This window comes from Necator americanus, chromosome V (assembly GCF_031761385.1).
Source record: "Necator americanus strain Aroian chromosome V, whole genome shotgun sequence".
Classification (NCBI taxonomy): domain Eukaryota; kingdom Metazoa; phylum Nematoda; class Chromadorea; order Rhabditida; family Ancylostomatidae; genus Necator; species Necator americanus.
In genome coordinates this window covers 260,668-284,657 of record NC_087375.1, presented here as the reverse complement: position 1 = coordinate 284,657, position 23,990 = coordinate 260,668, and the positions used below count along the sequence as shown (strand labels likewise).

At 39.7% G+C, this 23,990-nt stretch overlaps 2 protein-coding genes across 5 annotated transcripts; one reads left to right on the top strand and one right to left on the bottom strand.

The window, feature by feature from the left end:
* Positions 1–4,860: 4,860 nt before the first annotated feature.
* On the top strand, positions 4,861–17,656 carry RB195_012554 (uncharacterized protein; the record flags this gene model as incomplete). Of its 3 annotated transcripts, none has more annotated exons than XM_064201976.1 (24): positions 4,861–5,158; positions 6,571–6,685; positions 7,468–7,577; positions 8,306–8,390; positions 8,680–8,779; positions 8,855–8,999; positions 9,199–9,329; positions 10,012–10,104; positions 10,162–10,327; positions 10,404–10,483; positions 11,028–11,150; positions 11,270–11,427; positions 12,464–12,570; positions 12,664–12,801; positions 12,860–12,978; positions 13,307–13,428; positions 13,509–13,638; positions 13,690–13,821; positions 13,891–14,009; positions 14,582–14,662; positions 14,743–14,877; positions 14,935–15,091; positions 15,756–15,896; positions 17,588–17,656. In XM_064201976.1, the coding sequence occupies 24 exons, from the start codon at positions 4,861–4,863 to the stop codon at positions 17,654–17,656; spliced, it is 3,054 nt and encodes a 1,017-aa protein (XP_064057857.1). The 3 variants fall into 3 exon arrangements, with proteins under 3 accessions (XP_064057857.1, XP_064057858.1, XP_064057859.1); XM_064201977.1 differs by having other exon boundaries at positions 4,960–5,056; XM_064201978.1 differs by having other exon boundaries at positions 4,960–5,158.
* Positions 17,657–17,737: 81 nt separating this feature from the next.
* Positions 17,738–22,751, bottom strand: RB195_012553 (uncharacterized protein; the record flags this gene model as incomplete). Of its 2 annotated transcripts, none has more annotated exons than XM_064201974.1 (9): positions 17,738–17,809; positions 17,881–18,060; positions 19,367–19,454; positions 20,547–20,646; positions 21,167–21,222; positions 21,285–21,388; positions 21,462–21,545; positions 21,715–21,795; positions 22,635–22,751. In XM_064201974.1, the coding sequence occupies 9 exons, from the start codon at positions 22,749–22,751 to the stop codon at positions 17,738–17,740; spliced, it is 882 nt and encodes a 293-aa protein (XP_064057855.1). The 2 variants fall into 2 exon arrangements, with proteins under 2 accessions (XP_064057855.1, XP_064057856.1); XM_064201975.1 differs by having other exon boundaries at positions 22,658–22,660.
* Between the last annotated feature and the right edge of the window lie 1,239 nt (positions 22,752–23,990).

Sequence of the window (23,990 nt, the reverse complement as noted above, 5' to 3'; positions counted from 1 at the left end):
TCTATTTATTCATTATTGTTCGTAAGCTCTCATTATTCCCCCATTATTCGGTGCTTTAATTTTGTTTGGATAGATTTAAAAAAGAACAAAGCTTGAATCTTTGCAAAAATTTTCCCAGCTGTTTTATTGTTTTCTAAAATTGTTTTTGCATTCTGTATTATTCTCTTATTCACTCAAATTTTTCCAAATTTTCTTCTCGTTTTAAAATATCAGCTTGTTCTACGCAGACGCTAACTATAACTTTATCTTAAGATCCTCTTTAAATCTGATAAGTCTTGTAATAAAAACTCTGCTAAAAATACAAATTATCATAGGCTTTTTTTAGTACACAAACAAACAACCGATTTTAATGAGAGGAATTTTTGAGCGTTCTTGGGATGACTTGCAAGGAACTGTTTCATAAAAAAAAACACGTAAAAATTCTTCCTTTTTTCTTCTGCAAAAGAAAGAAATTTTGGAGAACCTCTTGAAAAATAAGCTTATTTCAATTGCAGTTTGTAATAACAGAATTCAGCGTAGATTTGTCAATCCTAAATCCAACCGCAGCATTTTCGATGCTGTTTCGATTCGTTTCTGCTTCTCCTTATGAAAATTATAATTTGATGATAGCATTCGATTGACTATTAGAACATTTTCGATGATGTTTTTCGAATATTCATATCTTAGCCATTCGCGTTATGATGCGATTAGGTGGATCGCTCTAAAAAAAAAACCAATACAACAAGGTTCATTGAAAGAATGCGGGGGAAATGTCGACAAGTAAGCTTGAGACAAGTAAGCTAGAAAGCGGATGTGAGGCAAGGAGTTCGAATAAGTGCCTCACATCAGTTTCGTTGGAATAATATAAAAAAGAAAATTAAATGAATAATAATCAAATAAATTAACACAAATTAAAGTAATAAATATTAAATGATTAAATCATAATATAAATTATAGATATATTGATTGAAATGCTCCATGTGATTGAACTTTGTTTTATTAGATTGTACATACTTCAGTGTCTATTTATTTATTTATTCATCACTTTCATGAAAAAAAAGAAAGCATCAAAGTAGAAGAAAATCATTACTATATCCGAGTCGAAGCAAGATTTCTGCTTTTGTTTTTTTAAACGCAATACAAACTGATGTCATATTCTTGTCATTTCGCTCCTTTCTTAGGAACGAATTCATTTTTCGAGTATCTCTGTGTGTGTAGAAATCGTTGCGCTCTGATTTTCATTTCGTTTCCTACATATGTCTCCGTGTTCGCAGCTTGAATCAATGCAATTTTTCCTCTCTATTGCTGCTCCTCCTGTGGAAGTCACATCCTCGCATGATTTCGTCTTGCTTCGCGAAGAAATTCAGTCGTGATTTGCTGCATAATCTGCAGCCCGTGTTTCCCGACGCCTTTCCGATGACACTCAAAAGACGTTCTCGACAACGAAAAATACGCAAGAACCGCCTAGACAGCCGTTGTTTTATTCTTTTTTCTCATCACTGTCGAAAAATTAGCGGGAAAAATCCCATGACTTTCGTGTTGATTCGGAAAAATTTCTTGTACTTGTACGTGGGACGATTACTGTAGAATTCTGTGTCATTCCCTCAGAGGTTTTCTACACATCATATGAAACAAAGCGCCATTCATGCAATTGACAATATTTTTATGTGTTTCTGCTGTTATTTAATGGTTGCTTCTGAATCGTAAATGCTGACAGAAATTACAACGGTGATCCTTGAAGCGTAATTCGAAAATAACAACGTAGATCCAGATCGTATCCCCTCAAAGCCGCGCTAAAAATCTTCTACCTGAATAAATATGGAAAAAATCTACTTTTTTTAACAGTACTCAATTGAAAAGAACTTAAAAAGAGGTGATATAAGTAACTTAAGGTATAAGGTATAAGATGAAGGATATATCAAATTTTATTCCGAAGTTTTTTTTTTGCAAGTATTGATCGTCGTTCGTATGTACATACACTTATGATCCCCTTTCTATTAGTTCTTCTCTTGAATAGGCGCTGTTACCTAGGAATTTTTCTCGAACGAAGGAGGCCGAAATGGAGGAAGGTTTGGCCTTTTCAAAGAAAAGGTATAGTGTTTTTAAGTCAGTGAATTATGTGGGACGTAAAACAAACTTATAAAGGTTGACGCTCAAGTAAAAGGAGAAAAACAAACCATGAAATGCGTAGTTCACGAAAATTTTCGAAAAAAATTGTCGAATTATCTCCAGAGTGATCGAATATCATTAAATACTAGTTAGAAACGAATGCGAGTCAAAATCTTAACATTTTTTGTCGAAAAGAAAAAAAAAAGTCAGAGAAGAAGTAACGTCACATCGTTAATAATTTCGCACAAAGATTTGGTCCTTTTGGTCGAAACTTTCATCGTAAAAAATTAATAGGAGAAGGCTTCAGTTTCGTTCATTGTTGTTGAATTAATTTTGTCGGCAATGCAGCATTTCTGAAAATGTTTAGTTTATTGGAAGAATGTTGCTAAACACATTGACCCTGTGGCATTGTTGTCCACTGCTAAACATCTAAATAAAAACGAACTCGTTTAAGGATTCCCGATGGTTATTAGCTTTCTACGGCTAGCTTTCTACCTGCTGATCATTCTAAAGTTTGCATTTTATGATCTATAAAAGGTTTTCCTTGCAATTGGCACAGCATGTGTTTCGCACTTGCAACCGACGTGCACCAGTTGTTTGAGATATTCACCAAAGACACGAACTTCCCGAATTTAACCTCATTCTTCAGACGAAACGACCTCATCTTCTGCAGTGAAGTGAGGGCGGTGTAAGCAGTATGAAAAGTTTTTTCCTTAAAACCTCTTCAACTACCTCTTCGTTCGCGTCGTTGTCATCACAGAAAATTATTCCAGTTGTAATAGCATAGATAATTGTCCTGAAATCGTTGCGTGATTGTAACAGTTCACAGAACCGGAAAAAATTTCCAGAACCATGTTTCTGCATCATACAGTAAGATTGTACTCTGCTAATACGTTGCAACCTAATGCATTACAATATTCTGACCTATTGGACTTTATTTTCCTCATTTCTGACACATTTATGCTGTCTTCTTTCGTTTTCTGCGCCAGTCGTTAGTCGCAAGCAAAGGGACTTGAAAATTATTCAAAACAAGAAAGAGTCATCCAGAACTCAGAGGCATCAGTTCATTGAACTGGGCAGCCCCAGTTACATCCACAACATTGACGGATTGAAGCCGAGCAAGGCGCGGTGGCGGTGAAATTACTCTCACCAATGCCACTTTACAACCGTTGGATAACTGAATCCGCTGTTGTTTCTTAAAGCTCTGATTTCTGGACATATGGGTGCTGCTTCATATTTTTGTTGTATTAATATTAAATTCAACATCGAAAATTTCCACAAAAAACTTAGTTAGTTAGTCCTTGATTCATAGCATATCTTACTAGGTATTACTATTTTTATTCTAGGTACTTCTCTTAGAAAAGTAACCATAACCTCTTTCATATTTATATCACTTGGACCAGGTATGCGAAAAATTCATCCAGACTTTTTGGTGAATTGTGTGATTTTCTCATTGTAACATCATTTTGAGATGGACGAGACTGGCACAATATCTGGTTTTAAGGATTCGTACCTGATGCTTCTTTATCTATTGATGGGACAATCAAGCCGTAAAATGTTTCATAAATCTAAAATGTGAAAAATGCTGACCTTTCATTTCCTTAAAAAAATCTTTACAAGATTTGTCTCCGGAAGAATATTTGGATTTTGCGTCACGATTGTTTTATGTATTAGGATATTTAAAAATAATTGAAAGAAATCTGTTATCTATTATCAGTAAAAAAGCGCTAGAAAGTAGTACTCAAACTATCTATTAAAATTAGACAAAACTATTTTTAAATATATTTTTATTCCCACTCAGCAATGAGAATCATCCTCATTATCAATTGAATTATTCTGCCATATATAAATTTGGTTTGCAAATTGCATAAATTATATCTATAAGAAGAAAGTGATTTTTGGTCGAAAAAAAGTATGAGAAGCACAAAATGTTTAATAAATAAATTTCATCTGATATATGATATGTTATTGCTCAAAATTGATGTGCTGCTTATTTTCTTTTTCACAGATTATAAGTAACTTAAATAAGATACGATTACGGTACATAGGTGCGATTCCAATACAGGTAACTAAAATGTAGTTCAGTCTTGTCTATCGTACAGGAATCCCGTGGATAAGTCGTATTTCGTAGAGCTTCGTCATGGAACTCAACCAACAAATTGCCCGGGAATTTTCTGTTGAAGATTGGTCTAAGAATCCTTTAGCGCATACTTTTACAGGTAGTTCCCTTTTACTGTGATAAAAATGGCTGTTTTTTTATTCAGTGCAAGCAGAAACTAAAATAGTTCTCGATATTATGGTTGTAACATAAAAGTGCACTTTCTAGACGTTTATATTTACTTCGCAAAACTTATTCGCTTCAACATTAGTCTTACAGTATTATACTGCTTTAGTAATGTCTTACAGTACTTTATGACTAAATAAATATACAAAATTTACTGAAAATATTGAGTTCCCCACTTTCTAAAACTCATCGTTGGCCTTACTGTGGTGTTTACCTACTGCTTTCTGCTCTGGATCATCCCCTCTCATTGTTCCGTTGTGGCTTATTCGAGTGGATTTGCGTGTTTTCGTTTCCGTTTGCTCCTGACCAGATGTTTTTGTTGAAAACTTCTGTAAACGCTCCTCTGTTTACACATGGCGCTGTTTCAGGCAGGCAGGCACGTCCTGCTGCTATCGAAAACGATCAGTGCACAGAATTCATGTCGTTACTTTTGACGAATTTCGTTTTAATTCCTTTTATCGATTAGCGAATATTCTCGAGCAGCGATCATGTTCTACATTTTACCATGTCTCTGTACTTCTCTTCTCTCGTTACAGGATCAGTTGAATGAGCGATTAGTGGTTGTTTGTGATGCTGTGCTTTGTGACATGATGGAGCCGGCGGGCGATGCGTGCTGTGGAGCGACGGCTCGAGCGCTGGATATGTTCAATCGTCGAGGTTCGGTGATCGCCGTCGTGATCGGAGGTAAATCCCGGAAGGTGCCACCTCCAAGTCGAGTCAACGCCAATCGACCTAGCACCGATGCGGCTGCCGAAGAGCATCACACTGATCTCAGTCACCATCCAGGTGTCGCATCGCATCCCTTTAATCTATTTTGCTCCAACGATATCCTTACTATCACAATTAGATTGTGAAGCTTAGAGTTGAAAACGAAAATATTATCGATGTGGATGAAGGAAACAAGCGATCTTTCCCTTGATTTCTCAGCGATTTTTGAGTTTTTCGTGCTTGCAACCCAGGCAGCACAAATTTTTTGAGGTAGTGAGGTATCTATACTAAAAGAAAGAAGGAAAAGGATATCGAAAGGTAATCGGAGCTTACATAATGTAGCGTAATTGGATTTCATCTGAGCAGTATTCGATTTCTTTTGAAGTTAGTGGTGAGGAATTAATGGAAAATGAAACTGGCTTTTTCGCTTTGATTTGGTTCAAAGAGTTGATCAATAAGAATGTCAGATTTTAAAATCGAATTTTTGCTGCTGTTCTTGAGAGTTATAACTGGAACACTGGCGTATGTTAGTGGGAAGAACATAGAATAGAAATTTTCCTTCATCTTCTCCACACATACTTCCTCCAGTCATCTTTGAGAATTGGCTAACGGAATTGTGTGATTTTAGTAAAGAAGCTACTAATATGCTGTCTTATTTTTGACCCAAACAGATATTAATCCGTTGACGTCAACGCGCCTTTTTTGAGCATCTGGAACGATCCATGTTTTCATTTTTCTGGTCCATTTTGTGTGTAATATTATTCGAGGATAATAAACCCATTTAGTACGGAAAATTTTTTAGGAGAAAGAGGAAGCCATGAAAAATAATTCAGAATTCAAGGATTGGATTCAGAAGGAAATTATAAATTTCTATGAGGATTCAGAAGGAAATTATAAATTTCTATGAGATTATTTATTTTAAGATTTGTAGAAATATGAATGTTTGCTTCGGTCAACTTCTTATGAGCATCATTTTAGACTTTGTTAGGTGAGCGAAATCATATAACAGCAAGGAATACCGAGAAACAGAGTCAAGAAAAATTTTCTGTTTGCTTTGCTCGTTTTATTCCTAACAAATACAAGCGAGAAACTGTAAAAGAGCCTTTTTTCAGTTTATTTTGCAGACCTTAGGAGGTAAATAATGGCTGAAATTTGCTTCTTTAACACTAACATATGGTAGTAAAATGCAATGTTATAAAAAATTAAAGTTAAATAATAAATAAATACATAATAATAAAAAAATAAATAAGTTAAAAAACACAAAAATACAATGTTCGCTGTAAAAATTGTGCTAGCAGTGTACTGCAGCTACAATTAAAGTTGAAAAATTATATTGTTAGGTAGAAGAAACAATTGAAAACTCCTTTAAGAAATACGATTGAAGATTTATTTATTAAGTTTAAAATTAAAAATTAGGAAAAAAGAAAGAAAATTAAGACATTCCCATTTCTAGAACATTTCTTTTCCTGCTTATCTTCTTTTGATTCCAGGAAACTCTCAGGATCTGATGTCTTCGTGCACCGCGTCATCATCGTCAGCAATCCCGATGGATCATTCGTCGAATAACTCGGATATTGAAACGCATGGCCAGGTCGATTCACACAGGTTTGTTACGGGGCTAGAAAATTTTTGGTTTTGTTTCTTCTAAGTAAATGTCTGAAAAAGACTATCATGTTATTAAAAAATCTGACAAGTTCGAACAAAATTAGCGTTTTGTTGGAAATTTTTCTGGTTAAATTCATTTTTTTTTTTGGGAAAATCTCTAGTGTTGGGTATCCGTATAATGTTCAAAGGCACATTTCCTAAATTCAAAAAAAAAACAGATTAGGAACATCGGAATGACCGGTTCAAAGGAGAAAGCGACTTTTTACAATCGTATCGGTTACAGAATAAAAGCGCATAGAGCGGGTCGGTGCGGAAATTATGCAAAAAAAAACCAGTTTTTTTCATACCTGTATGAGTGAAAAATTCACTTCGTAGTCCTTCATTTCGTTACTGTAAAACTGAACAATAACTTTGTTGTGTACAGGTGTAGAACGTTGCTTTCTCCTTTGTCAGTCAAACAGATCAGTCTGATGCTGTAGGGCATTCCTCGTTTTTGAGGGGATATTTGCAACTAACATCTCTGCTACAATCTATTATTGGGAAGAATCGAACACTTAATTTCTTCTCCTTAATATCTTAATTAAGTTATATTCCGACTGAGCAACGAAATTCGCTTCATTTTTTTTAACCGATTCCTCGATCTTTTTTTTGGGAAATTTTCATAATTGACAGTTAGTTACAGAAAAATAAATTGATGTGCGTTGATGTATTTTCTAGCACTTGTCTTTTCTGTTCCCTTCAATCTCGTTCGGTACCAGTTCCACAGATGCGAATGTTTGCAGTGACTGGCGGCCTCCATATCCGCGTTTGATCGCGTTCCATGACTGTCTTTCTCTTGCTTCCGCTTGGTCACTTGGACTGAATCCGTCTCTGATCGATGATAGGCCTACAGGTGTTGTTCACATTCTATAATATTTAATATCCATACTGTGCAGAACTATTTAGTCGATCGCGACGTGTTACGACACAACGACCGAGTTAGAGTGAACTCGTCGCAGTCCTGATGCTATGAAATGACTACATAGAGCGAAAAACGGTCTTTAAAATAGCATATAAAGTCAATGGATTTTAACAAAATTTTTTTTGAAAAAACGTCATTTAAAATATAAGTGAAAAAAATCGCAGGAACTTTAATGACAACCTAATGTTAGTGATAACGAGAAATAATATCATTTTTTTCATGAAATTAGGACAAATCAACGTTATTCCACCTAAACCCGATGGAAGAGCTTCTACTGCATCCATGGACGTCTGCTGTCACTGAATAAATATCACCAGTGCTTTTTATTGCTTTTATGACTTTCCTACCTTTCATGAATTTGGATTTCATTTATTGTAGAATGTGGAATTCTGTTGGTTTTGCATTAAAAAAGGGAAGTTGATCTGTGAAACAAAAGCAGAAGGTCCTTTTTTTCTTGCAGTAGCATATTTTGCATAAAAGAAATCACCTGACCCATGTTAACTAAATGTTGAGACCCGTAGAAACAGCATAATTTTCCGGCACCACTAATAGTTATCCTGGGTGTTATGTGTTTTTTACATGGATAGGACTAGTTTGAAGCATCACCAGAACCTCTCTGCAATTGATCGTAGGGTAAAAGGTGTTTAATTTGCATTCAGGTGCGTCGCAAGCTCAGTCACCATGCGAAGACGACTCCGGGGATGGTAAATCCAACGAAATGTTAGCCAGCTGTCCAGCGTTCAGGTAAGAATTCATCGTCGATTGAAACTGCAGATAATCAAAGTTGCTATTGTCTACTTTTTTCCTGTTATTTTCTCAAGGATCCACTTATTTTATCGAGAGATCCATGTTTCCGCAATGCTATGATTATTTCTTACATCAACCATTAAAGGAAGTATGAAGTATGGTTTCCTCTTTTGTGCGAGTATCTCGTTGTATTTCACCTTATATACATAAAGTATAAATAAATAAATAAATATGAGCATATATCGGTAACCTAGAAGTAATGTTTCATATGACTACCGTTATTCAGAAATGAACTCGGTAGTGAACCCACACGAAGGTTGGCTCTTTCCCGATACACTAATGATGGTCCGCTTGAGGTACACGAATGTGAGAGTTGGATGAGAGAGGTGGGTACATATTATTTTCTATTTTTATTCACTCTTTCTTTTTACTCTCTGATCATACTTTTTGCGAAATTTTAGCACACTGCTGCTGAAGCTGGGATTCTGGAAGATGTTTCGAATGTGTATCTTGGCGGTCGTCTTTGTGCTGCTCGACAACCGAAAAACGTTATCGAACCGCAAGATATTGGATCATACTATTACAGACATTGTTTCGCGGGTCGAGGTTATTTATTTATTCATCTGTTTTTTGCATTTACTACATGGGGCGACTGTAAGAGGCTCTCTAGCGCTTACATGGTCAATGCTTCGAAATCGCGAGCTTAGAGTTTCCCAAGGAACATCGGCAGACACAAAGACTTTTTTCACAAAGACTTGAAATGAGCTTATCACCGATATCGATTATCGATATTTGCGGTTTTCAGCACACGTGGAGTACTTTGGAATGGACGATGAGCTCGGTCCTATAGCTGTTAGCATGGTACGAGAAGCCACGGAGAAAAAGAGCGATCGATCGAGTTCAGCTATTTACCGGCTGATCTTTAGGATCAGCGATGTGAGATTTTTTTTACAATGTTTGAGTAAAATATATACACATATTGAATTGTTTCTATTAAAATGAAAAATGAATGGATTCCTGATGATCATTCAGGGAAGTGTTTTTGACACAATTTTAAGAACACGGACACACAAATCGAAGTTAGCATAAAAGCAGAAAAAAATTAAATGGTGGTAATGAGAATGTTACCTTTGAGCTTCTAGTGTTTTCAAGGAAATTGAATTTTTTTTCCAATGTATTTATTTCGGTTTGCTAGAGATGAAAACATTGGATCCACGATAATTAGCGCTAATAAAAAAAAACAAGACTTGATGTCCATTTCAGTAGAAACTGAGCGGTACTGATCGATGTCGGTATTTAGCTCGAGTTTTTTAAAGTAGTGAAAAATCAAGTCCTTACTTATTTACTACTAAATGCTATTTAACACCATATTAAGACAAAGAGACGAAACAAAAAAAGAAATATACACGAATAGTCCAACCCAGACAATAATGTGATGTTACCACATATATTATTGTGCCACCGACAATTTTAATAAAACAGCCACATTTTTCTAGAATTTTTCTGTGGTTGGTTTGTGAAGCAGAGAAGTGTACTAGGACTTGTGTTTTAAATAATTTATCTATTTTAACTGTTTTCCTATAGTTTGAATCCATTTAATCTGATTTTTTTTCTCCAGTTACGTACTATGCGCGTCGCCGTGCCTGAAGAGGCGCTTTCCGATAGCGCTGATCGTTCTACTCGACCTCTCATGAGAGAACTCATGGAACTGGTACGATGTTGACTATTTTTCGTTACACTCCTCCAATAATTGATGAGTTTTCTTAAGATCTGTCCACGGGTCAGCTTCGGCTGTATGAGACCGGCTTTACAGTCGCCGAGAGTGGAGGAATTGCTCATGAAAATGGATGAGCAACCCATTTATACTCGGTATAAAGTCGGTATCATGCTGTGTCGAGCTGGACAAAGCACTGAAGAACATATGTACAATAACGGTAAGCATATATATTGTTTACATTACATATTGTAAGGACTTTTTTCTCAATACATAACAATATTCCTTGATTCCAGAACATTCCTCTCCCGCATTTGACGAGTTTTTGGATTTTATTGGTCAACGCGTGCGACTAAAAGGATGGGATCAGTATAAAGTAGGCGTCTTTCTTTTTCTGATCACACCGTTCATATCAATTATTTGCATAGACGGGCCAGAAAGCTATTTTCACGAATTTAAAACATTCTATATCTGATTGAATGCGAAATTGTGCTCTCTTTTGAGAAAGATTCGTTAACTATGATATGCATGATTCAGAAATATCATTTGACGCGAAATGTCCACGGTTAGGGTCAAGAAGTTCTAATATATGGTGCAATCGCATAGCCAGTTCCATCTGCAAAGGGACCTTCGTCAGCTCCAACGTGGCTGCAGAGCTGATGGGTTCCCACGCGACTACGAGCTTACCCACTTACGCAGTTGCACCCAAGTCACGTCGTTTTGGCATGGATGTACATACACTTGTTCTGGGATTGTGTTATAGTTATGTAAAATAGAAGTAAACAAATAAACAACAAGTACAGCACAATCGAAATTTTGGTAGGGCTCAAAGATCATTTTATAGTTGGTTTTCTAACAAAATTAGTGGGAAGAGGTCATTTTGTGAGATTATCACTTATGTGAATGCTTACATTTTTCAGGGCGGCTTGGATACTCGCGGCGACACTACAGGGACGCATTCAATTTATTGCGAGTACCAAGCTCACGAAGTGATGTTCCATGTCTCCACTCTTTTGCCGTTCACTCCGAGCAATCGACAGCAGGTTCGTACAGCAGCTAAAAAGAAATTACTGGCAAAATTGTATAAACAATATTCTCTGACTAAGTAGGATTCCACTTGCATTGACTTCCGAAATTTTTTTCCGGAAACGTGCGTATTTAGCTGTCACGAAAACGACATATCGGCAACGACATGGTGACGGTAGTGTTCCAAGAGCCTGGTGCACTACCTTTCTCTCCGATCGCCGTTCGCAGCCATTTCCAGCACGTGTTTATTATCATCCGTGTACATAATGCTTGTACAGACAACGTTTCGTATAGGTAAGTTTCTCCATTCAAATTAATTATTGGACCGAATTTCTGAAGTTTCACAAAATTCGTTTGAAAAGCTAGCGATTTTCTTCCTCCATGAACGAATGTCGTGCCGATATGAACGAGAATCTGAGCTCGCGTAAAATAACCTGAGTTTCGTGATCCCAACACATTCCTTTGAGTAGCTTGTGGGGGGAATCGGAGCGTCAAGGAGGTGTTCTTATCCTTCCGGACAAATCTGGTAGTAATTTATCGACCTTGACAAATGAAAAGTTTGCTGGGCTAGAGCAGCCTCGAACTATCAACCGCGTAAAATGCATTAGTGTTCTCTTACTATCCCCTCACATCCGTGTGGATTTTTTCGTAAAAGGATAAGGATGAAATGTCTGGCGTTAGTCATTCTGCTTGGGATGCGCCACCACGTTCACTTCAATTCAGAATCGTTTGAGGTTTACGAACGTGTAACTGGTCTATACAATGACTTGCGGTGGCCAGCTGATGTGTTAAGTCAGTGTTTTTTCTTCCCAGAGGAGCCTGCATCCGCTACAAACCTCCTTCTTTTCGGAAAAAGATTGGTTATTTTTGCTGTGAACATTTGCTTTACACCACAAAGTTGGCCATATTTCCACTCTTCTCAGCGAGTCCCCAAGTACCATGTCAACATTCACAAGAGCCATCTTTTCATCTTGGAAAATACGATTTCTGAGTGTAACCCGCTCTGTTGTCGTTGCCACCCGTGACAGTCTCGGTCTGTGATTCCAATCCAAACGTATTGTCAAAAAATAGCCTGACTAAAAAGATAAATAAAAAGAAATAGCCTGACTAATGGTGCAGTCGCTTAAGCAGTTCTGCTTGCGATGGGACCCTCATCGGTTCCTCGAGAAAGCAGATCTGAGTGAGGATTATATACGCGTCTCGCGTTTTCGTCAGCAACTTCATACGGTTCACAAAAAAGTTAGGTTGTTTTTACCCGACTGCAGTGCCACTTGATTATGTAGCTACGATTCCGTGATGGAAATCCTCTCTATGATCCTCGATGTTTTAGTGTAGCAGTCTCTCGATCAAAAGAGGTGCCAGCCTTTGGTCCACCTATTCCAAAAGGAGCCACCTTTAGTAAATGTGCCGACTTCCACGACTGGTTACTTACAAAAAGTACGAGTTTATCACTTGATCTTTCTCCTCTTCATTTTTCTTCATTTCGTCTTCATTTTTCTTCTCTTTTACTTAATAACTTCCTGTTTCTAGTAATCAATGCCGAAAATGCTGTTCATCGCTCAAAAAAGTTCGCAACGATGGCAGCTCGTACTCGAAGAGAGGCGCTGCGTGACCTTGCTGAGAATTACGTTGGAACGCATCAAAATGAGGGACCGAGCAGGATAGCCAGTACGTTCTTGGATGCTCACATTCTTATTATGAGAACTGCTTCAACCACTTCGTTCAGGCCGATTCCTGGGTGGAAGCGTGAAGCGACGCGAGCGACAGAATCCGAAGCCTTTCCTTGCAAACACACGGGGTGCACTGTCATGGTTGGTCGATGTCCATGACCACTCCACAAATCAGGTTTGTTTACACTCGCCATCTGCGACAACTACCGCTGGATCTTTAAAACTTGTTCGAATAACGAATGATAAAAACTCTTGGAGTCAGTTTCTGAGAGATTAGGCTTTCCTTTATAAATACGTTACCTTAAGACACATGTTTAATAATTACTCAAATTAAGAGGAAAATAACAGCCGCAGTTTTTATGACAACAAAATTAATCTGAATTCATTTCCAGGGAATTATACCTCACTTTCCTATTTCTCCTTCATTTTCACTTCCTTTGTTTTTACTAGTTCATCCTTTTTCAAGACTTTTCGTTCGTTTTGAAATAGATCTGCTTTTTCAGAGAGTAGGCTGTGTCCTAGGCTTGTCGCAAGATGCGCTCGTGCTGCTGGAGAGGCCATCAGGTGTGGTCATCTTCTGCACCCCAACACATTCCATCATCGGATGGGCGAACACTGATATGGGGTGAATACTCGACAGCCATTGATTTTTGCCTCTGGAATGGTGTCCTGTGTTTACAAATAATCCTCAACATTCTCATTTAGCCTAAAAATATACTACGATCACGGTGACATGTTGTTGTTACGATGTTGTACCGAGTCAGGTACCGATGTGGAGTTGAATCTGCTTCTACAACGTCTGCAAGCGGTCACCAGAGGTGACGAAGCTAAAGAAGTGAGAATTTGTTCTTCTTCCTCTTAGTTCCCCGCACAATTCTTTTTTGAGGTTGTGCTTCGCCGTGCACGTCTTTCCGACAGTTGGGGCTTTCACGTACAAGACGAAGGTGTTGTCACAGATGTTGAAATGTACCAAACTGCTTGGAAAGCTGGTTTAAGACAAGGCAGCCGGATCGTTGAGGTGAGAGAGAAAGAAGTCTACATTTTCTGTGAGGATTGTTTGGTACAATTAAATCCGGTATGGGCTCAGATCGAGTCACTCACGGTCGCAACCCTATCCTTTGATAAGATTAGTGAAATGCTATCCGAACGCGATACTATGCGGCTGCTGCTCATCGCACCAGCTCACGATGGATCTCCAAGAAGAGGGTACGCTGGTTTTTTTTTCCTATCGACATTTTTTTGTTTCTTAGTAGAATATTAGAGTTGACAGTTTTCTAGTTTGCTTTTTGTTCTTTAATTTTAGTAGGTTTTCTTCTTCCAATTAACTCCTTTCACAAGTTGTTTGTGCGCAGCCATGACGAATATTCACCTATTCTTTTTCTTTTTTGACTAGTTATGAAGGCAGATTTTTCTGAACAGCAGTACACAGAAGAGTAAAACATGACCTATGGTCAGAAAGTGCCATAACAATCTAATAATATTTCTGAAAAATGTGCCCAAAATTCGAGTTCTCAGCAAACCAAAACGGGATGTTTCGGATGCAGCGCATCGGATTGTTCCATATCATTCATTACATATCATTTTAGAGGTAAACCTTTCTTGTACGTATTTTATGGCCTATTGCGCATGTTATTTCTCAAACCAAATTTTATTATATTAAATTGAAGATGCATAATGAGGTCATCTCTGCAAAAATCTATGCCGCCCCGACGTCCGTTCACCTATACATACTTACAGAACCTCTTGCGTCTCTCAAAACTTTTCTTTGCGCATTACAGATGTGAAGATCCTCATTGTCCAGCCGTTAAAGGAGTAGAACAAATGTTGACTCCGGATGCTTTCGCTAGGCAGCCCATCAGGTGAGCTGTCGCTAATTCCATTCGACTGGTTCGCCAACAATTCGAAAGCGTGCTAAAACCTTTCTTTTTTCTCTCTGTAGCTATCAGGAGATGTTCCGCATGCGCAACCGAGAGTACGGTACTTCACCGGCGAACAGTCCTGCTGGTTCGCTTGAAGATCGGTCCTTCAATTTCACTGTGAAACGAATGGACGGAGCGAGGGCGAACAGCACTTGGTACTGAGGTTTGCTGCTTTGTCGGAGTTTTTTGTGGATGTCGCTATGTTATTGTAGTGCTGCCTCGACCTGTTCCGCTGCTGCTGCCGCTCTCACGATGAATCGTCAGACAACTTCAGTGCACGACCATATGTGTTTAATGCTGAACGCACAGTTGTGTCGCGCACAATCTGACGAACACCTTCGTTCTCCAATGACCGAAGATAATAAAAAAGTGAGTATGTGAATGCCGGTCAGTCTTGTTCCTTCCAGCGTCATCAATCTTGTCAAAGCGCTTCTTTATTGTGTCAAAAACAGCTGTCAACAGAACCGAATCCACAAGTCGTGGATCTTCAGTCGTCGATATCTTCGTAGAGACTAATTTTCATGTATGATTTCTGAAACTTCTCATATCACCCTTGCATTTTGTGTTCTAGAACAGAAGGAGGATATAAGATGTCAGAAAAAAACTGCAAATCTCCTTGCGGAGCAAAATATACCACAAAGAGGCCAGGATTTTTTGTTAAATCCCTGTAATTTTTTGTATTATTACAATCAGCAAAACCTAGCTAACTCTTAATTCCCTGAACTATCCCTAAACTCATCGATTTTTTCACATTGTTGCTGACACCTTACGCGTAGTGTCTTTTTCTTGCGCGACATCTCGAGAATTGTAAAATTGTAGATGTCATTTCTAAAAGTTCGCACCATCAGTTCCGTCCTAAACATGACATTTACTGGTATGAAATTCTATTCATTCAACTCCCTATAACCTATTTTTGATGTAACCCTCTTTCCATAAAAATTTTCGAGTCTTAAAAATTTCTATCTTTACGCACGCAACTCCTATCTTTGACAAGATCTTGAATGGACGATTTATTCTGGAAACACTGTTCTAGGCACCGCTGTCAGCTCGTGAGTCAACAAATGAACAAGAAGCTGCCGAGCTCGTGAGATGCCACCAAAACCTCGAAAGGGCAAATCAAGAGAAAAGAGCGTTGGAGATGTTGGTACAGCAATTGAGGAAACAACTTTCACATGTGAGTTGCTCCGATTGACTTTCTAAGATCATTTATTTAAAAATGCAATTTTGAACATTCGCACATTTCTTCATTAAAAGTAGGGTTTGCAGAAATTATCGAGATAAATCCTCATCAGTGGCAGGTAAAATTCTGAAAGTAGTTTAAATATCAAAGCGAAAGCGCGAATCACCATCTACAATACAAATGCACAAATCAGACACCTTAGCCGGAAGCGCAGTCGGCAAAAGATTCCGCCGTCACTGCACCATCGATAGCTGGTTCGATACCGCCCTAGTGCCAACCAAGCCCTTCATTTGCCGGGGTCAATAAATTGGTACCAGACTTGTCCGGAAGGATAAAGACACTGACTTGACCCACCGGCTATCCTCTACAAGTCATTGTAAGGCTGCATCCTCGTGCATATGTAGACCTCTAACGGTTCTGAATTAAAGTCGAACGCGTTGGCGCATTTCCATATGCGCCAACGCGTTCGATTGATCAACGCCGTACACTTTATCCTTTATGAGTATGAAGAGTGTTCTGTAGTGTAATTTCACCTAATCAATTAACTGATTAATTAATCAATTTTCAAGAAACTCCATCCCTTCTTCTCCTGGAGCTTCTGATTTCTGAGCCATCGGCTGTAAGAATGCTTCCCATTTTCATCGGCATTCATGAGAACTAGGTAGTGAGCCCTATGTATCTACCAGAGAGAGGAACTAAACGCTAACAATTTGCTGGAGCGTTGCACTTTATTTGCACCGTGGATATCTTCCCTCGAGAATCACCTTGTAACGTTTATTTATCTCGCAGTATTCTTTGTAAGATACGTAATGTAGTGATAATAAAGTAATCTAGATCAATGGTTGCACCCATAGGACTGGCCAATTGAATCCACGTAAGGCAAAGTTTACTACTTGTGCGGGTGTATAAAGTTGTTCTGTGGTGTAATTCCACCTAATCAATTAGAAGTTTCACGTTCAAGTTCAAGTTTCAAGTTTTTGTGATCACGCGATTCTGGTTATTCCCCTAGGATCCATATCTTCCACTAGGCAACCACCAGCTACCTCCGAGCGGATTAAATGCGCTTAAAGGCATCATCCCGGGAATCTGACGTGGTATGGATTTCCGATGGACAAACTCGGAACCACCCCTGATTCCGCGATCTGCGGGATCGTAGATTGCGAGATCAGAGGTGGTTCCGCTCACTTCTCCCTAATCGTAGTAAAAAAAACGGAAGACTCCGTTCTTCACGACGATTCCAGTTGCAAAGCGCCACCTTTGCGCACGCGCCGGATCCAGCTGCGCAGTGGTCGAAAGCCACTAAGAACACAGTAAGTTCTCCTCGACTCCCTATTCAAGTGAAAACTATGAATAGGTTGCTGAGGGGACCAGAACGTATACATAGAGGAGCGTTCTAACGTCCCTCGTAGGAACTAAAGTAGCTCTCACGCCGGTTTTGAGGATTAGTAAGAGGTGAACGGAACCACCCTTGATCCCGCAATCTACAACTGAATATCTGGTTTTTGCCGTGAATTCCCTCACCACGTCGTATTCGTGGTATGCTGCTTTTCATGTCAGATGTTTGAGCCCCGTTAGGTTTACTTTATTAGCTGTATGCTGGACCGTGCATCTAGGGATCAGCTAAATCTCCCATTAAAGAGAGTCAGTCTTCAGTCACTGAGTAAGTAATCTCCTCATTCTTTCAGGAACGTCAATTACATGAGAATACACGACGAGAACTGGAACGGCTCAGGACGCAACTCGACAAGAGATGACTCTCTCATTATTACGGAAATAAAATATGCAATACATATACACATTTCATAGAAAAAATAGCACATTTTCAAAAAAGAAAATTAACAGACGACAGGAGAACAATTCACGCTACTGTCTTTCTCTCGGAGATCCTGTTGTTCGGCTGAATTTATCTGAAAAATTCCTGTTTATTATATTCTTATACCTACTTGTCTTGGTTTTTCTAAGGAAGGTATGCACTTACGTGTGTTCTCATTTGAGCACAACTCGAAGCGGAGGTTTTCTGTTGACGAATTGTTCGCAATTTCGCAAAATCACCATACGAAGGGAAACATGACCGCACCATTGTCATCCAATGCGGACGATTTCCTCCATCTGAAGGATCAGGTTCACCTTCATGCCGGCGTCGGATGTGGCGGGTGAACTGAAATGGTCTACGTATGTTTATTTCGAGTCGCAACGAATGCTTGTACGCACACTGGTGCCAGAGAGGAAAAAAGCTGGTTAGCCAATGAAGATCCACCTAACGGAAGTGATCTGATATGCCCCGAGGTGATGCTAACGATTATCATTTCAAATCTGTTCCAATAACGAAATAGTAGTAGGGTCCCAAGTCACGTTGCTACTAGGGCTACATTGTCTTTGTTATGTCCTTCTTATATTTGATGAACTGAGCTTCATCCCCTTATACCGGACTTTGCACTTTCGACACATTCAAAATTCCCGAAATATGATCTACAATAAATAGTAGATTTTTACAGCTCGGATTTTCAGGGGGAAATGCTGGGACAAATACGTCTCAGCAATGTGAAACGACGTTACATACGTATTCTATCGGTCATAAGATACCTTGTCAAAAACTGCGCTCGATGAAACATCCTGACCGGAAACCGGAAGTTTGGCCCTTCTTCGCTTGACCCTTTTACTAAAAACGCGACATGAATTCACTTTTGGTTGACTACTTTGTACATAGCTATTCCCTTTTCATGTTAAAAGATGTTCCTCTGGTCTTAATCCCGACCTTCGAAAATCAAGATTTTTCCCCGTAGACCTTTGACTGTGTATGTCTCCCTCACCCTTCTCCCTCATTAGTAAGGGACAAATCCGTAGTTGACACCTTGTTTGAGTTTCATCGAGCAAAAAAGAATTCGACTATGTTAATACATGTTATTATATGTTTCTGATTCCAACGATTGACTTTCTCCGTGGCACGAGCGAGCTGTTCAGCTGTGGTTGATTTGTTTCAATAACAGTAGTAATATCACTAATAAGGAATAATTCCCTCAAACACTTCCTGAAGACTTTTGTGTCCGTTTACTGGACGGTTTCTGCGTGTTCTCCGGATTTTGGAACATTGGTGGGACAATTGATGGTCGTATGCTGCACAGTTTACCGGCGATTACTACTACTACTGCTAGATTACTTCATAAAAGTTTACAGAAAAATCTACAGGTTCTTCATGCACAGTTAATGACATGTTGAGTTGCACTGCGTATTCCTCAGCGCTACGGTTAATTTACAGGAGCTGCGTAGATCTTTGTGTATCTGAAAGAATCACCTATGCCTGGTCACCTAAAACTCTAGTTTTCCTGAACTACATATTTCCAATGTTGTTTGCTGTTCAGCATGTGAGTGTTGCAAATTTTCAGCACATCAGAGAATGCTGCTGTCGTTAGGTGGTTCCAATTTCACATCCAACAGCCGTTTTCATCTATAATTTGATGACTTACATCAAATTTACGATCTGTGTGGTATTTACAGCGGCTGCAGCCATAACGCTTCCCAGAATGCGATTGCACGTGGGCTTTCAAAGAAGTCCTGAAACGAACAGTAACCGCTGGTAAATACTAGGATAAAAAAGATAAAGTCACTAGCGTATTAATCCACTTGGGAAGCACATACGCGTTCGCCTTTAAAGACATCACCCCACGAATCTGAGGTGGTACGGATTTCAGGTGGGGTATTCGTATACGGGAACGTAGATTATGGAGAGAGGGGTGATCCCGTCCATTTCTTCCTAATTGCCGTAAAAAAACGGCCCGGAAGATACGGCTTCGAGTGTCCCGACGCGCTATTTTCTTCAAGGAGTTCGATTGGAGCGCGCCAGCCTCGTGCACGCGCCGCATCTTCCAAGCCGTTCTTTACGGCAATTAGCAACAAATGGACGGAATCACCCACCTCTCCATAATCTACGATCTAATATATATATATATATATATATATATATATAAGAATACTCCACCTGTAATCCGTACCCCTCAGATTCGTGGGGTGATGCCTTTAATTCAGAATCGTTTGTGTTTATCCATGGATATACAACCTTACAATGACTTTCCGAGGATAGCCGATGGGTTAAGTCAGTGTTTATATCCTCCAAACAACTCTGGTACCAATTCATTGACCTCGGTGAAGGAAGGTCTAGGTTGGCACCAGGGTGATTTTGAACCATCAACCGTGTCAGCGGACCTCTAACCGACTGCCGAACACCCCCAAATATAGAAAATTGTACCAGTAAATTTCGTAACACTGATTAAGAACTGAATGTCTTATAGTGAAGAGAAACGTCTGAAGATAATGAAGGAATTCCGGCGACTTTATCAATCGATGTACGTAAGAAGTGAAGGAGAGAGGTGCTCACGGGAACAGTATAAGACTGATGCTTAGGTTTTAGGGCCTTCACTGACTTAACTATTCACTTCGAATAAGCTTAGTTTGATAAAGTTAAAGCGTGCTCAAGCACAGTTCAAACACAGTTCGGCTAGAGCTGTGCTGATTACCCCCTCCACTCCCTCCAACTACCTTTTCCCCGAAGCTAAAACTAACTGGAACTGGAAGGAGGGCAATATGAAGCACCCGCAAAATCTACAAATCTGTTATAACCCGATGTAGTTGCTAAAGACAAATTCGTACCTGTCTCGAGGTACTTCCTCTTGGCAAAGCATGCAGGTGACGGTTTCTCTTTCGGAGGTATCCATATTTAGGACTATTGGTCTGCCTACTTTACATTGCACTGAAATTCGTTTCAGAAAAAAAAGAACGATTTGATGAGTTGCGATCAGGATTGCAAGCATGATTTTACTTTTGATTTGGTGTAACATTTAAAGATTAGTGCCAGATAGTAACACTTTGATAAGTTAAATGCGGTGGGTGACGCTGTGCAAAAAGAGCTAATTACACTCTTCACGCGTTCTTTTACTTGGCGAAAGAGAGGTTTTTGGAGACTTTATTACTTCGTCATTTTCTGGACTGACTTGACTGAGTCTATAGTATATATAAGCTCTGACAGATATATAATTAATGGAGCCCCGGGATAAACAAATATGTAGAGTCGGGCTCGGTGCTCGGTGCTACCGCGTAAACGGCTGCGCTCGGAGCGGCGCGGTTTACCTGGCGGTTGCAAACAACTCGGATCGCAGAGATAAATGGAGCCAGCGAGGGTCGAACCTCTATGACAACCGCTAGCTCAAACGAGCGCAGCCGTCTACCCTTCTGCATCGAGTTTCAGGTTGTTTTGACCCGAATATAACCACCTGTCACTTTGGGTGCGGCAGTTTCAATAGCAGACTTGTTCAGCTCCACATTAACGCTAAAAATAAAAATAATACAGCGAGATTTGCGCATAAAATGTGCATGAAGCACAAGTCTTACTTTGCTTCGATAAAGCTCAGCAGTGCTGCATATTCAAGCAGTATAGGATCGAATAGTTGTTGTAGACCCATATGCGCTTCGTCGAAATAATTCACTGTACAGCTCTAAAGAAAACGAAATTTTCGAAAGTTAGAAATGTTCCACTGTGCTAAATTCTATGGAATTGGTCAAACTCACAGATTCGTTTGGTTCTTCTGTTGTAGTGCTTAGGCTGGAACTCGGTGCATCGTTTGTATAAATGACTTCAAGCCCTAGCCCGCTCTAGAAAAGAATGGTTATGCTGGGGCTAACTTTTTACTACAATTACTGACAAATGTCCATAAATGCGATAAACTCAACTGTTCTTGCTCCCTCACACTCTCTCGGGCTCACAATTTACAAAGCAGAAGAAGGTGCATTTCAAATCTAACATTGAAGAAGTACAACTTACCAACAATCTTTGAAAGACGACTTCATCTAAACCTTGGTAAAGCTTGACGACTGCATATCTGTGGCCGATGTGTGGGGGATCCTACAACTGCCTTGTGAACCATAATGCATAGTTGGGTCAAAACGACATGAAACACGGCGCATTTGCCTACGCGATCGAAACGACTCAGAAGCAGTTGGGACCGAAGTGGGACCATCGCAAATTGCAGTAATGGGTAGTGCCACCAAGGGTTCCAGTACGCTCCTAACCGCTACGCTCCAACGCACCGCCTCGAGAGAAGTCGCGTACGCAATTGCACCGAGCTTCATGTCATTTTGACCCTACTATAGGTGAGACTGTGAAGCAAGCCGACGACAGTAAAACATAACCACGGTCAGGTGGTACGAAATCGAAATCGAAGGCAGGCACCAAGAAATTCTCTATGTCAGGTTCTCTGTAGAGTAGTTAAGGTTCGGAACGCCTACATAATTTGCAAGGATCACAACGAAAACACGGATAACTTTCCACATGTTCCGTCAATTAACGGAGATGGATCAGGAGCACAAGCTTATTCGACGAGCCACTCTTTTCACTTTCAGAAGGTATTAAAAAATAAAAGCTACTGAAGTGTGCTCTGTAGTGAATTCAACTATTCGTCGAAATAACAATCTACACATATATGAAAGATGAGATTCCTCTTATGTTCATTCAGTTCATCAGTTGTAGGTTGTAAAGAGGTGTTTTGTCGAATAAACCAGTATAAACCAATAAAAGGGTGTGATTTGTGGAATTGCAAGGCTGTTCAGTATTTTTTTTTTTCGTAAAACTTGCAAACTACGTCGTTATAGCGTCCATTACGAAATCGTCTTCTCTTTCTAGCAAAAGTTCCCCGATAAGGAATAAGATACTGTAAAAACCTCTTAGAAGCTACGTAGCCGCACCTTAAGAATAAGAAGTGGCTCACCATGTTTCTTTCCACAAATAGCACTTTTTTCCACCGATCGGTAAGTCGTTCGCAACGAAAGTGTGCGCTTGGTGAACGGCGTCGCTACTTCCATTATCAAAAAACGAATCATCTTTTGATCCACAGTGGAGGCGGAGCGGTCCAAGTCAAGGCATGTGAATTAAGGCCTATTCGTCTTCGCAAGAAGTACTTGCAACCAGGACAGCACAGGAATTACACCAGATAAAAATCCGTTCCAGAGTTGAGTGTTAGGTTCGTAGACCTATCCTATATCACTAGCTGTAGTTCTGCACATCTTTGAACCACGAGAACTTTTCGTTTTTCGCTAAATGTTTGAGAAATTGCATCTAATTCTCAACTTACTGCCGGTCTTAGGCGTACTTAATGGATTCTACTGCTCTTTGCAGTTCTCCTTTAAAGGCAGCACACCACGAAACACCATTGGAATCTCTCCAGGAAAAGATTATTAAGTTGTAGATGCGTGTTTACTTTTATGCTCGTAATCCACACCTCGAGCCCCATTCTCCCTTCGAGAGATCCCAACATTGCCAATTTTGTGGTATAATGGGTTCAACAGAAGAAGTCACTGACCAATTTGCCCAACAAGAGGATCGAGGGTTTCCTTGGCCTTCCCCGGAGATCGGACTCGAAATGCTTAAGCGCGGCGCAGCGCTTTGGACCAAGTAGGAGGTAGGAGAGACTGGCTGCATTGGGGCTGACGGCATATACCTTCTGAGGACCGACGGTTTCAAAGATCTCGGTCCGCATTCTACGGCCGCCTTGCACGCGCGGTTACCGCTAATGTAAATGAAGTATGGCTGAGGTGGTGTCAATTATGTCTTCTGAGGCAAGAAGATACACGACCTCCTGAAGTCAAAGATAAATAAAACCATCATTCGACAGGTAAAAATCTGTGCCAACCAAGAGATGACCAAAGGATTATGGAACATCGTCTCCAGATCGTGGAAATGAATCTGCTTTCATGGACGGTCATTGCTTTTCGCCATATCCGTAACAAACATTTCCGATAGAGACAAGATGTGATTCGCATAGCCTAGAAGATCCGTGAACCTGACCTTCGATGGTACAGTCACATCCTACGGTGCGACAGTTACACACTGCTTTCGATCGGGATAGACCTGGATCTATCAGGAAGCGACATAGCAGACTGTTGAGACCAGCGCTGCGATGATACGATTCACACCGACATAAAGCTCGCTCGCGTCCACCCTGATAAAGTACATGATCGGGCGAAAAGGCATCACCTAAGCTGGAAAGGGTACCCCGTCACTAAACGGACAAACCCTGAAGAAAAAGAAGAAGATATCACAAA